This window comes from Ambystoma mexicanum, chromosome 11 (genome assembly GCF_040938575.1).
Source record: "Ambystoma mexicanum isolate Mex_15411 chromosome 11, UKY_AmexF1_1, whole genome shotgun sequence".
In the NCBI taxonomy this organism is placed as follows: Eukaryota; Metazoa; Chordata; class Amphibia; order Caudata; family Ambystomatidae; genus Ambystoma; species Ambystoma mexicanum.
The window spans coordinates 1,064,652,775-1,064,668,304 of record NC_090934.1 but is presented as its reverse complement, the minus strand read 5'-3'; the positions used below and the strand labels follow the sequence as shown (position 1 = coordinate 1,064,668,304).

The following is a 15,530-nucleotide window of genomic DNA, read 5'->3' as shown; positions in this document are numbered from 1 at the left end:
AAACAGATGCAGCTACATCGCATGGGCAGAGGTGTGTGAGAAACCTGCTAGTCCCCGCGGATCCGTCTCTCAGGTGACCAGGGCACGATCATCGCCTTTGGATCCCATAGGGGTGGACCAGTGCTGGAGGATCACCTTGCTGAAGGGTTTTCGGGGAGTGAGTGGGATACCCGATGGTGAGATGCGGCATCCCTCTCTTCCCTGTAACACCATTACCCAATCCTACCCGATGGGGATATTTAGAATTTCAGCGCCCACCCTTTTCCTGCACAAACACTTTTGCACGGACAGCCTGCTCTGGGAGAAAACAGACTCACACCCGAGCCATGCACCTGACATGTCCCAATATTATGGTCAAGAGAGGTCAGGCAATTTTCGACAATCACTCACACCTGACTTCCATTACACTTTCCCACACGGATGAAAGGCGGAGCACAGAGCACACTGTGAGCAATGCAAAGCACACAGAGACATCAGTTTTGAGTCGGCCTCTGAACGAGGGAAGAAAGGCGGCAAGGCACGAGGGATTTGTGAGAAAGACAACACCCTTGACCCTTTTGGCAGGAAGCCATTTCTTTCAAGATTCCTTCAAGGCAGAAAGCGTAAGACCAGGAAACCAGGCTGAAGAATCCTGCATTGTGTTTCGGAGATAGATGGCCCTCCCACGTATCGTCCTTGGCTCCAAGAACAAAGAAGCGACAGAGAACAACACAGCCGGTGAGTTGGGGAGACCGATTCCAGACCGGTCTGTGTTGAAATCAAGGGTGTAAGCGGCAACATTGTAAAACAAACGCTGGAACATACATTGTTAAACGCGTGCGATGAATGACACAAGTACAGCTGAATTGCTGGTGAATGGTTGAACATAAAAAAGAAAAATACGATACCGTTGACAGTGGTCCAGCACTGTGAATGTGCTCAATCGAAGGTCTCTGTACGGTATCCTAACAAAGGATGTGAAGTGTAATTGTGTGAAGTGAATCAGTGGTCCTGTGACAGTTTAAGCAAAACCCATTGCACATTCAAAACCTTTGATTCTGGTATCAAAAGGGATCTGAGCGTGGACGAGAGGGATCCATGGTTCAGCTCGAACAAGTTGTGAACATTGTGGAAAAGAGGATCTGAGCCCGAACATGGGGGACTCGTCATCCAAGCCCAAAGGAGGGCGACCAAATTGTGAATATTGTAGAAAGGGGGTCTGAGCCCGGACAAGGGTCACCTGTGGTCCAAGCCCGAAGGAGGCAGACCCGTTTGAACTTGTGAATGTGAAAACCCTGACAAAGGAGAGGAACTTTTGTGTTTTTTTTGTTACATCAGGCCCTCTGCAATAAGAGACTGTCATTGCGAGAGAGACTTTGGTGGAAGGTCCGAATGCCTATGTGTTGAACTGTTACTTTGTAGCCAAGAAGCCAGAGTGTATGTGAAGCCCAACACGTGCCGCCTTGCCCTGTGCTGAAAACATGGGGAAGGGAAGCCAACTGCTCACCTATCCTGACATATCATTTCCTGAACACTTTCCTTTTGCAAACATTATCTCACACCATTTTGTATTTAGAAGTAAGGATTGGCAGTACTTTTATTAGTATAGGGCCTTCTATTTTGACAGACTCCACTAGCACTGTGGTATTATTATTTGATGGTTGTAGCTTTCTCCCATCATTAGATTTAGGTTTAGATAGGCGTTCTACCAACCCATTGAAGTTCAATAAACACCCTTCAACTGTGATCATGTGTGTCTGTCTTCACTGTTTGATACCATGCCTTCCTTACAGAGTCTATCAGATGAGGAATCTGCGGGAGAAAAGTAATCAATTTAAGGAGAAATGACTTACCGTAATGACCTTTCTATGGATTTTTCTGCTGCAGATTCCTCATCGACTCTCCCATCCATTCCCGCTGAGAAAGTTCTGTGGCTTGTCAAAAACAAACACGTTTTTCAATCATTGTGTGTGGTACACTCTTGGGATGCATCCTTAAGTTTTTAGCGGTTGATTAGCCTCCTCCTGGGGTTTTTCCTTCTGCAGCGTTCAGGCACGTGAGTGGAAAAGGGAGTAACTGAAGCATGGGGCGCAATGACGTGCTATATATATATGACGCCTGATGTCACTTCAGGAGCCGGCCAAGACGGATCGATGCCCGAGTCGAGGTCCACTACGGCCCCTGGTGAAATGTTTCTGAGCAGCAGGGCTGGATGATGGCTATCTATGAAGATGAGGAATCTGCGGGAGAAGAATCCATAGAAAGGTCATTACGGTGAATAATTTCTCCTTCTGATTGATGTTCCTCCTACGGATTTCTCATCGCCCTCGCAGCCTGCCCCACTTGGCTGATAGCTAGCACACCTTGGTTCTGCAGTCCCTCGCATCAAAGTACTAGGAAAAAGTGGTGTCCAGTGATAAAGTCGCCGGGGAAATGGCTGCCTGGTAGCGACATTTCCCTAAAAATGCACCCTCGAGAAAATCAAACACTTTCTCCAAATATTCTCGGATTGGAGGTAATATATAATTATCCCCCCTCCTAGAATATTTCGGGAACGAATTTTAGGGGTCAGGAAAAAAAAAGTTGCCTACCTGGCGACTTTCACAGTGACATTATCACATGGAACCGAAAAAGGGTGGAACCAAGGTCACCGGACACGGTAACTCAATATATACTTGCAGACGTCCTGTCTGGTGCAGAGTGCTTATAAGCATCGGAAGGGGCTGATCTGTACCCCTCCGACGACGGAAAATGTTTCTGAAAACCAGCTGCGCTGGGTGATATATAAAAAATGTTGAATCTGTCGGAGGAACATTACTGAGAGGTAAGTAATTTGTTCTTCTCACACCATAATTCCTTATGCAAGTCATGAAAAGAAAATGCATTTGCAGGCACTCTGCTTCAGTCTCTGTTTCAATGCCTTAGCTCTGGACCCTAAACTCAGGAAAGTCTAGCAACAGCAAAGCATTTCAGTACCAGAAAGACTTCTGTAGTTTGGACCAGCTGTGTGCCAAATGTTAGTCCTATCTGTTCCATATTGACTTGCATGCAATGCCAGTACATAGCCAAGTACATTTTATGTTTCACTCACACACAAAATGTTTACTATTGCCAATAATGGAGATAGCGTCTGTTAAATATGGCCTCCTCTATCATAGCAGTCCTACATATTTTTACTTGTTTACTGCATTATGCCTAATATGGCTGCCTGGAACATAGCTTATCCTGCTTGTATGTCCAGCTGAGCAAAGTGGTACAGACCACAAAGTTAATACCCACTTTATGTCAGAGCACATTCTGCTTTTCCTAATGATGTGTTTCTATTTTTCTTGCTTTCGTTTGTCTCAGGTTGTCTCAAATCATATTTGCCTTGTTTTTTTTTGTTCAGGGTCCTACTATGGCGATACACTTCTATTCCCACTACAGTGGAAGGGTCTGGGAAAAAGGAGAAGGGGAAAAGTATCTCTCTGCTGTGCCTGGAGGGTCTGTTGCGGATTTTTCACACAGTTCAAAAAAGATACCAGGCAAACATCTCACAGTTTCTTGCTGCTTTAGGTAAACGCTTCATTTATAATAAAGAAACATTGCGTATTGCGTGGACCACTTACAAAGGATGTGTACTGTTTCTGTCATGCTTTGCATTAAATGTCTATAATATGAACAGTTATGGACTCTAAGCCAGGCCACACTAGCCTGCAGCCACATGTGAAACATTTCTGTTAGCTTTTATAGAAATACATTTTTACAAATGTGCGTTCCAACTATTGAGTTTGCCAGCATTCTCTTCTCAAGCACAATTGAAATATACAGAACACTGCTGAAACATTTCAAAGTGCATTATGGGGGTAATGTGTTGGCTGGAAATCTAAGAGCTTGAGGCGTTTAGAAAACATTTATTTTTTCTATATGGCATGGACCAGAGAAGCAATTTCATAAGCAAAAAGTATACCTGCTAATCTTGTCTATTACATTATTTTTCAAAACAAATCTTCCTGCTATGATTTAATGAGCGTGCAGTCCTTTTATCAGTATTCCTATTGCATTGCACATAGAAATATGCTTGCATTATTGTGAACAAAAAGAACTTGAGTCCATACCAACATTGATAAAACACTAATTAAGGTTAAATGTTTAATTAGGACATGTTGACATTAGAAAATGTTATGAAGAAAAAGTTCTGCCAACTCAGGTAAAATATGTAAGTGACAGATTACAACCAGGTTGTCTTCAATTCAAATATGAATAAGCACAGATCGATGTGATCACTGCGACCACACATAATTGTGACGGCCGAAAATGCTGACTTTTTTTATTTTTTATTTAAACCCCCTTCACACCACAGATAGGCGGGGGTAGACCCCTCGGATCCCCCCATATTACTATAATATCCTATACCCCCCCACATATATATGTGGTGTAAACAGGGTTTTTAAAAAAAATAGAAGTCTGGCATTTCGGCCATCGCAATTGTGAGGACAACATTTTGGGCCATTTCCAATAAGCACAATGTTTTGTTTACATTTTCGCACTAATTACATCAATGACATCATTATCTGTTAGAATGTGATTGGCTAACAGGGATGTGGGGTGGGACTTTAAAAGGAAGCTCTTTTTAGAATCCATAGACCGGTCCTAAATTTAACTGAAGGCCGCACTACGTTGAACCACGAAAGAGCACGGTCTGGAGGACACTAATGGCCCACAAGATCCTGACCTGCCTGGGTAAGAAAAGGAAGCAGATTCAATGGTACGTCAAGACTGTGAGTGTTAAAAATGGGCACTTTGCCAATTTTTTCCAGTGATTGCTTCAATAGTTTGACGGCAAAACTAATTTACAAAGCTGCACTGAGAACAAGCAACAAACAGCTTTCGGATGCCTTCACCTTGAAACGGTAAACTACTCATGGGGGTAAAAGAAAATTGGCACTTGCCAAATTTTCCAAATTCTTATTTTTAGACTGTTTCAATATTTTTGTGGCCGAGATACAGTTTTTTCAACATACATTTTTCTTTTCCATGAGAGGACTATTAAGAGACACCATGATCTATTTTTGTTAGGTTAGCCTTTTAATCTTTCCTGTGCTGGTGACCCACTGAGTTTAGGTTGGCACTGACTTCCATATGTAACATGTTTTGCCCCATATACTTTTCTGACCAGGATAAGTGGATCCATCAAAGCATAGAGAAGGGTAATTGGAATCCTTTGCAGGAAATTGCAAATGTATTACCCGTAATATTTTTTGATCCTTGGCTCTAGTTCGCCTTTAGGCTGTGCTATTCTTAGTTAACTACCCATAGAAGCCATGGCCTTTTTGACAGAGTTGTTAAGCCTTTCCACCTAATGAGTTGGTCTGTATACCCTCACCTGTCCCCAGGCTTGTTAATCCACAACATCACATTTGTGAGTTACATATGTTTTACTTGGCCACAAAGGCTACATACACACTTGGGATTGGAAGTAGGTCGGTTTAACATTATTTATTTAATGTGTTCTAGTTTACAGGTAAACTTCACATTTCATAAATGCATATAGCTCAAATAATAAATGTATCAAAATCAATAGTATTGTGAATAAATACTAGTACTGAATAACGAAAATGTGACATATGCAATATAAAATACCATTTTCAAAAATAGAAAAGGAAACATAATTTTTACAACATTTACAGCATGAAACAATTACCCAATTGACCAATTCCACTATTGCATCTACATGATGGTCTATCTTAGACTTTCTACAACATGAATATTAGGGGATGAATATACCAGTCCACTGCTAAATGGTTATTTCCAGGAACTTTTCTACCTTTTGCTAGACATTGTACATTGAGGTATAAACCTTCATGTTCCTTTTGTTGATACACTGGGCTCAGAAAGCCATATCTTTTATCGTGTCAGGATTATGCACCTATCTTCCATAAGCACTCTTTTATTATAGAAGAGTAGAATGCTGGACCTGCTCCACTATTTTATTGTGAATATTAGGTACTGTATATTGCTTGACTATTCTCTTTTTAATGCTCGCAGAAATATACGTTGATGATAAACAAGAGGGTGAGATCATTATTAATGTGTTTCTGTTTGAGTCTAAAAGCCACTTTTTTGCAAGTGCAAACACTTGCTAGTTTAGTGATAAAACGGTGTAGACAAGATAACACAACGGTAATGAGCATTGATACGTACATTAACCAAGAAGGTGGACTAACTACGATATTGCTATCTAACAGTAAGCTTGTTTGGTGCCTTGGGTAGTACTTCTCTTACACTAAAGCACAAAGACCCACATTTCTCCAGAGCCATGCTTTAGGTACAGCACTATTCTCTGCAGCAAAACCACTTACAGGCCAAGGTCGAAACTTAGAACGTACCTGGGGTGGTAGTTAGGCTGTGACATCCAGGGTATGATGGAAATCATAACATTGGTAACTTAGTCAAATGTTTGGTATAATGTTTACAACTTTTGTGTGTGAGTGTACTGTGTTATCTATAGGTGTGTGTTCAGTGAAAACACTTTAGTTGAAGCATTGTTAAGATGAAACAATCTGATGCAACGAAACCCTTGAAATTCAGTGAAACCACTTTATTTGAAGTGACCTTAAGATGCTGATTTAATGCAACAAAACCCCTGAAATGCACAGGTGCTGAAGCTGCACCACCTTAACTATGATGCCCCCATTGCGTGGACCCTAAAGACAGTGATGTCATTTGTAATGTGATCACATATGACATCACTGCTACAGCAGATCACACATGCAAGAAAGAAAGATGCAAAGTTTTAAAAGTGTGTTTCTGCATATGAATATGGATTCAACTTGTTGGAGTTTGCATTTAAAAATACTATTGTGATATGGCGAAGTAGCTCAGTGAGCTGTCTACACATGTGCATTTCCTAGTATGTCGCACATGTGGGTTGACATTGCACTGTGCCTGTCATCATATGACTTTCATTGATTGGCCACATTTTCATGCACACTCAACCTGACATTTACATGTACGGTGACTGAACCAAGCAGTGAATGTAGGCCTCGGTGTGTTGACACTCAACAATACTTGCAACATCGTCAGCCCTTCTACGTAACTGTACTCCCTAGCCACTTAAGATATTTCAGATGCCATCAGTGATGACATTGTATGAGAAATCAGGCAGGACATCACCTCCAACCTCCTCCTTGACTTCACTGCTAAGTACCAGCAGTGGAGAATGTGTTTCACTGTATCTGAACACATAACACTAATGCAATATACCCAGTCTTTTATGAAGCTCTCAAAAATCTTACCCTTCTCCTGGTATCGTGGTTTCAAGGTGTAACAACGCCAGGTGGAATGCCTTTCTTCCACTTGCTTTACCACAGTACACAACACCAGGTGGAATGACTCCCTTCCCCTGGCTTCTCTTACACTTCAGTTTTGGCAAACCTGGTTCACTCTCCTGCCAGGTATTGTCCCAAAGAAGAGGATTTCTCTGACTCTTCTTTTTTGGGTGATTTTCACAGGGTTTCCTTCCTCGGCCCTGCTCGACCTGTTTGGAGTCTGCCACGACTCACCCAGCAACCCTGGTACGTTTGGTGTTCTTGCTGGCTTCCTGCAGTGGGTCTGGGCTTCTCAGGGCTTCGCCTTGGCTCTTCCACCCGTTTCTATTGGTCTCTGGCAGTCTGTGGCGGCTCTGCAGCATATAGCTTCTCTAGGTATGCGCGTATGCACTTGCACCATCCAGGCTCCTTGCACGCCTGGACCTTTGTCTTGCTGGTTTTCTGTGTGGTCCTTCCTAGTTGGACCGAATAGGGATGTCACTGCTCCCTTGTTTGCATCCCGATCAGCAGTCTCTACTCTGTTTTCTGCCAAACTGCTTCCTCGCTCGCGGTTCCTCGAGGGAGGGTTCGACACATGAGTAAGTCCTTCCTTCCTCTTTATTCTGAATGGACACTGACAACTAGAATGTTCATTCAGGTTTTCATTATAGCACTTCATTGTTCCGCATCTCCTCCTCGTCTCAGTTCTTGTCAAGGGAGCTATCCCTAGGTAGTCTCTTCTCTTCCTTGTCTCAGTGGATCTTATGTCACTGGCCCTACAAAGGTATATTTGGTGGTTGGTGGCTGTGTAGCACCTCTAGGGGGATTATCATGTAGCGGCCTCACCTCCCTGGCCTCATGGGGACGGGTAACCCCTCAGGGGAAAGTGACGATATCTAGGTATTCGCGCGCGCGCCTTGGCCCTGCAAGTAGGGAGAGTGGGGGGTGGACACACACTCACTCGTTTATTTCCTACATATACTCGCCCGCTGCCATAAAGTACCATATGGAGAGTACTCCATTTAAATCCTGCCCCAAGTGCAACCGTAAGTTACCTTGGGTAGATAAGCACAACACTTGTAATCTCTGTCTGCATAGGGATCACCCCGAAGCTAATTGCAGAGAGTGTAAGCTCTTTAAAGCTAAAACATGAAAGGACCGCTCCACTAAACATTGGGAGGCGGTCGGTTCCTTCAGTGATGGCAGCAACGCCGACGTTTTGGACGGCGAGGGCACAAGGGCATCGAAAGACACCCAAGCGCAAGTCCCCGGCCTCGGAGGATTGTCCGGCGGACCAGTTATGGGGACTACACCCAGCGACACAAGCGCTACCCACACTACTGCACCTAAGCACACTAAACCCAGCCGGGACTCGACACGCATGTCGAGTCACCGGAAGAAAGAGGCACAACGAGAGCGGTCCACAGAATCTGTGTCCTCTGGGCGTTCGAGATCGCCACATGACACAAGGCAACCATCCACAATTGCCAAGGGTGCCTCACTCCCCAAAGTTACGGAGGTAGGCTCGTCAGAAGACAAATCCAACCTCTACCCCCAAGCAGCATGCTTAAAGTCGACTCCAGCAGCCCTTTCCACGTCTGCCTTAGAGTCTCGACGCACAAACTCTAAGGCTACAGAACCTAGCCAGACCACCCCCGAATCTCGGCGGCAGGCGTCAAAAGATTCAGAGAAGGCCCAAAAATCAGGGAAACATGCCTCTACTCAGGGTGAAGGGGGAAAACCGCTGAAGAAGTCATCAGAAATAAATTCTGTACCCCAGGCCCAGAAGGACAAGCATAAATCCTCAGATAAATACAAATCTAAGACCCCTGATCCTGTCACTAGGCCCAAGGTATTTCTATGAGAAAAACCCGGACTATTTTCTGAGTTATCAGAATACCCCTGTCACCTCTACTCCTTCAAGATCCAAAGACCCTCAGCCTCCTAGTAAAAGACCTCGGAATGAGACTCCAGCTCAAGGTCTGATTTCATACCCAATCTCTGTGCAACCTTACCATCAGTATGCTGAAGATCCAGACATACAAGTACTGGACGACCAAGCAGGGGTAGATTATTACGGAGACGACGAGGACCAGGACGAGGAGGAAGAAGATGAGGTAGAGGCCTATAGTCTAGACTCGCCTATCCCCAAAGATCCACCTGTCAATGACTCACCTGTGGATAATCAGCCACTTCTGAATGAGGTTTTAGCTAGAGCAGCAGAGCACTTTCACATAGACACTCCAGGGGCTCAAGAAGAAAGGGACTTTGCAGAAGAGATCCTGGGGGACAAGAAGTCAGTTGCACAAGCCATACCAATTTTGAAGTCTATGCAACGCAGAATTGACCCCTCCCTCCTCACCCCTAATCTCATCTGGACAGTCAACCCCAGAATTGAAAAATTATTCAGGGCTGCCCCTTCCGACCCACTTTACATAAGGGGTCAGCTTAAGCCTGACTCTTTGGTAGTTACTACCACCAGGAAAAGAGCGGGGACACCTCTAGCATCATCTGAAGCTCCCCCAGACAAGGAGAGCAAGGAAAGGAAAGTGGCTTCCACTTCCGCTTACCAGGCAAGAATTGCGAATACCACCACTCTGCTGGCAAGTTATAATTGTCACCAATGGGAGCAAGAAGCTGCCCTCATTGCCTCCACACCAGAACCACTAAAGGGCCAGTTAGCCCAGATTGCATCGGAGGGTAGATCAGTGTCCGGGTGCATTCTGAAAGCGATTTTTGACGCAGCAGACAATGCAGGCCGGCTCATTGCAGAGAGCACTATCATCAAGAGACACGCTTGGCTGAGACAGTCAGGGTTCAAACCCGAGACCCAGGCTACTCTTATCGGCATGCCGGTGGAACCGAATGTCTTATTTGGGAAAGCGGTAAAGGAGGCACTCAAAACTGCCAAAGAGGAATACGATACCCCAAGATCCCTGGGACAATTAACTAACAAACCCACGAACCAAAGAGAGAATCCTAATTTTCGCCGCCCACGCGGCCAAAATTCCCAGAGGGGTTCTAATTACTCACAGGGCCAAGGTACATCGTGGGGTGGCAACCAACAAACTACCCAGGGTTACGCCAGAGGTAACAAGAGGGTCCGTGGTAGAGGGAGAGGCAGCCCAGGTAGAGGCGGTACGCCTCTCAGCAAACAGTGACGCTCCGCTCAGGGTCCCTTCCCATGCATCCCCAGTGGGGGGGGGATGCATTTCCACCTTTACCCAGGCATGGGAAGGGATCACCTCGGACAGATGGGGGGGCTGTCCACAGTGTCCGCGGGATGCTGCGTCGAACTGTTGAGTGTCCCCGCAACTACCCTCTGGGACAAAAAATACACTCCCTGGACCACCAAAAGATCCTCGAGTAAATCGTCAATCTTCTCGCAAAGGACAAAATAGAACTCGTCCCGGGCAACCAGGTAAACAAGGGTATTTATTCAATTTACTTCCTTGTGCCAAAAAAAGATCTGACAATGCGCGCAGTATTAGACTTACATCCTGCAACAAGTATATCAAACCCCAAACATTTTGCATGACTACACTCCAAGAGGTAATCCCCCTCCTAAAAAGAGGAGATTACATGGCAACATTGAACATGAAAGATGCCTATTTTCATATTTCCATGTTCCCAGCGCACAGAAGATTCTTGCGCTTCAAGGTGGAAGGTCAGCACTACCAGTTCAAGGTGCTGCCCTTCGGTATAGCCTTGGCTCCAAGAGTATTCACCAAGGTACTGGCGGTGGTGGTGGCACACCTACACAGGGAGGCAATTTCAGTGTACCCTTACCTGGACGACTGGCTCATCACGGGGGAGACCCCAGTAATTTTCAGATCCAACATCCAAAGAACGATCAACGACCTCTTCGAATTGGGTTTCTCAATCAACGAGAAAAAATCAAGCCTGGTGCCAAGCACCTTCAAACAGTTCCTAGGAGCTGTCCTAAACACTCAAGAGGGGTTGGCCTTTCTTTCCATCAGAGGAAAGAATGTGGAATCTACTACTGCAAATTCCTCAATATCAGCCCGGTCGCCAGTTAAGGGTGCGCAAAGCGATGTGTTTGCTAAGCATGATGGCGTCATGTATTTACCTGGTTCCCCACGCGCGCCTGCGCATGCGACCCATGCAGGAATGGTTGGCAAAACAGTGTTCTCAGGCAAGTGGTCAGTGGGACGATCTAGTGGTCGTTTCGCCAACACTGGTACAAAGTCCTCGCTGGTGGATAAGAGAGAACCTGTCAAAGGGGAAACCCTTTTACGATCCAGAGATACAGGCGGTAGTTGCTACAGACGCGTCTGTCGGGGTGGGGAGCACACCTCCTTTACCGCACAGCTCAGGGTCTCTGGTCTCACACAGTGGCCAAGAATCACATCAATCTGCTAGAACTTCTGGCGGTCTTCAGAGCACTTCGAGCGTTTGAACCCCACCTGTTGAACCTGTCAGTGCAGATCTTAACAGACAGCACGACGGCGATGTTTTACATAAACAAACAAGGGGGCACTCGTTCGCCAAATCTGTCCAGGCTTGCCCAGAGAATTTGGACATGGGCACTCAGACGGAACATTGACCTGTCATCCCAACATGTTCCAGGGGATCTCAATTCACTAGCAGACGCTTTAAGAAGAGATCGCCTCCCGGAAGAACACAAATGGTGTCTACACAAAAGTCGTAGGAGATCTCTTCTTGCAGTGGGGTTTCCCCACCATAGACCTAGTCACCACAAGCGAAAACGGACAATGCCCAGGATTCGCATCCAGGTTCCCCCAGCCAGGCTCCATGCGGAATGCTCTATGGATGAACTGGTCGGGGATGTTTGCCTATGCTTTTCCGCCAACCCCTCTGTTGAGGAAGGTGATCAACAAGATGCACAGGGAATCGACAACGCTCATCCTAGTTGCTCCCATGTGGGCGAGACAACCGTGGTTCCCGCACCTGCGCAAACTGGCAGTGTGCGAACCCATCAGACTCCTGTGCTGGCACAACCTACTATCCCAGCACGAAGGACAAACAGTGCATCCTCAACCCAGCTCGTTGAGCTTGGCGGCATGGCTCCTGAAGTCATAGACTTTGGCCATCTCAATCTACCACAGAGATGCATGGATATCCTAAAAGAATCAAGGAAACCAAACACAAGACACTGTTACTTTAATAAATGGAAGAGATTCATTATTTGGTGCCAGAATAAACAAATCAACCCAGTTGATTGCACTCCTTCCAATATTGTCACCTACATGCTCCACCTGCTGGACGCAGGTTTGGTATTTAATTCACTCAAGGTACACCTGGCAGCGCTGTCAGCCTACACCACCTCCCATAACAAAGTGTTGTACCAGTGGTTAAAGCCTTTATGGAAGGGGTAAAGAGACTCCACCCTCCAATTTCCAACCCACCACCAGGATGGGACCTTAATGTGGTTCTTGCTAAACTCATGGGGCCCCCCTTCGAGCCCATGCATAAAGCTAGTCTGAAACACCTGACTTATAAGACTGCCTTCTTAGTAGCCATTACATCCATAAGGAGGGTCAGTGAGATTCAGGCTCTGTCAGTGCAGGATCCTTTCTTTACTGTTCATAAGGATAAACTGGTCCTACGAACTCACCCTAGGTTTTCAAATAAGTTCATTTAAAAATTCCATGTTAACCAGTCCATTGAGCTTCCGGCCTTCTTCCAAGAACCCAAAAGCTCTGCTGAGGTGAAACTACACACACTAGATGTGCGAAGAGCGGTCCTCTACTACGTAGACAAAACCAGACCGCTAAGAAAGACAGAACAACTGTTTGTCTCTGTAGCCACAGGCAGAGAAGGAGATCGCGTCTCTAAAGGTGCCATCTCCAAATGGATAGTCAGATGTATCCAACTGTGTTACTCCCTTTCAGATAAAACTCTGCCTTTGACGGCAAGGCCCCGCTCTACAAGAAGCACAGGGGCCACACTGGCTTGACACCATTTGCAAAGCAGCTACTTGGAGCTCTGTTCACACCTTTACTCAGCACTACTGCATTGACACTCATTCCAAGACAGATACTCAAGTGGGACAAGCGGTTCTAAGACATTTATTTGCTCATGACCCTTCTCACATCCCACCTCCTTCTTCTAACACTGCTCGCTAATCTATGCACAGCATGTGATCTAAGCAGATTCCACAAGCCTCAGAAGGGATACATTACTCACCGTAATCGTATTTCTGATGCTTGTATCTGCTTAGATTCACGTGCGCCCGCCCTGCCTCCCCTCTGAGAGAAGGCGCATCGATGCTGGTAGTCTTATCTTTATATCTGCTTGGATAATCTGTACTCGCGCTACTCCTCATGCTACCTCATGTCAGAAAAAATACAATCTGAGGGTCCTACACGTGTGAGGGATCATGGGTACAGTGGACGTCACACTGGGGATAGGATTACTGGCACGCCCTAAGTCGAATTCCATTTTCGAGTTTCAAAAAACAAACTGTAATACTCTATAGCTTCCACTAGATGTCGGCCTATGCACAGCATGTGAATCTAAGCGGATACAAGCATCAGAAATACGATTACGGTGAGTAATTTATCCAATATATATATATATATATTATTGCAAAGCTCATGCGCACCTACATGATATCGCAGAAGCGATTCACAATGCCATACCGATATCATGGGGACATATACTGGGGGGCTGCCAAGTGGCCATCGCTTCCCACACCCAATGAATATTTGAATTTCAATGGTTTTGTTGCGATAAATCAGCTCAACTGTCTCTTCACTAAAGTTTTTTCTTGACATATATAGTATTTGTAAGGCTTCTGGTTTTATGGTATTTGTTCTGCCATTTCCGTCTGTATTTATCCATATAAATGTTTTGGCCTTTTTTCTGTATTCATCCACATTTATTTTTTTATCATATAAAAAGATAATTCGCAACCAGTATTTTTCTGCATTTATTTTATTCTAATAGAAAATGCATTCATTAAATCACACATGCAGTCACATAATGGGGAAAGTAATGCTAGCTCCATGTTTTCCATAACAACAAACGGTTGCTTCTGTGGCTGCTGCTGCCTTAAGATATATGCTTTCAGCAATTTTGAAGAACTTAAATGATATTTGTATACAACTTCTACACTCTCCATGCTGCCAATCCGTAATGCTAGTGACCTGCGATGCATGATTTATATCATGGTGAACCAGACAGAAAGACCTGTTTTTTCAGTTTTTTTTCTCCCAATTTTTATAAATAAATACAGACAAAGCAGATTGATTTCCATCTGTATTTATGTGTAAAAATCAGTAAAAACATAAAACTGGAAGCCTTAATTATTTGAAACATTTTTTACAAAAGAGTTAAGGTTAAACCAACAAAAAACGTAAAAGCTACAAACATTAAAAATAATAATGTTAAAGTAACAACATTCACTGAAGGCAGCCGGCGCGAGGTAAGAAAGCCCACCTCTTGGCGCTCGTTTTATAATTTAGGCCTAAACTAGGCCCCCAGGCCTCGAAGCGTCCCTTTCCCACCCCCCACCCACTTCCTGGTCCCTGTCCCCCTCCCGCCTCCCAACCCGCCCATCCCCGCTGTGATTGGGCCGTGAGCCCGACTGGAAAGGGTCTACGGACCCTCCTCACACCGGCCCCTGCATTCACTGCAGGCAGCCGGCGCGAGGTAAGAAAGCCCACCTCTGGGCGCTCGTTTTATAATTTAGGCCTAAACTAGGCCCCCAGACCCCGAAGCGTCCCTTTCCCACCCCCCACCCACTTCCTGGTCCTGTCATGATGCCTACCTCCAAGGAGCCAGGTCCGACCCAGCAACCCCGGAGGCAGGCATCATTCCCCCCAGGGAAGTGCCAGCGGGCCCAAGCTGGGGCCCTTTGGACACAGTCCTGGCGCCTTAGGCGCCAGGCTCATGTTGGACCTCTGTCCTGGCGCCTTAGGCGCCAGGCTCATAAAGCTAGACATGTGTTCAAGTGTTTTAATGTGCACTTACCTGATGCAGACCATGCTGCTACATCCAGGCCCTCTTGAGGCCTGAATGGAACTACTTTACCTGTGGGACTACTTTCCACATGGGTGTGGTCAGCAAAGGATACATACCTGATCGGTGGAAGGATACATGCCTGGAACTTCTTCCAAAGCTATTTAAACCACGCCCGATCAGCAATTCACGCTTCGCGTTGTTCTGCTCCTCGCAGCTGGACGCTCACCGTGTCAGCTCCTGCATCTGGACTTCAGCCACGCCTGTCAGCATCCTGGGTCACCTGCAAAAGGAAATAAGAGAGAATTGGGGAGA

General features: G+C 45.6%; 1 protein-coding gene across 4 annotated transcripts in view; it reads left to right on the top strand.

Annotated features, from left to right (window-relative positions):
• FANCI (FA complementation group I) overlaps positions 1 to 15,530 on the top strand; it is a 1,757,660-nt gene that overhangs the window by 838,902 nt on the left and 903,228 nt on the right. For all 4 annotated transcript variants that reach the window (XM_069624307.1, XM_069624308.1, XM_069624309.1 and 1 more), the window contains one exon: positions 3,368 to 3,534. In XM_069624307.1, the coding sequence (XP_069480408.1) occupies positions 3,368 to 3,534 (167 nt within the window). The remainder of the gene's footprint in view (positions 1 to 3,367; positions 3,535 to 15,530) is intronic.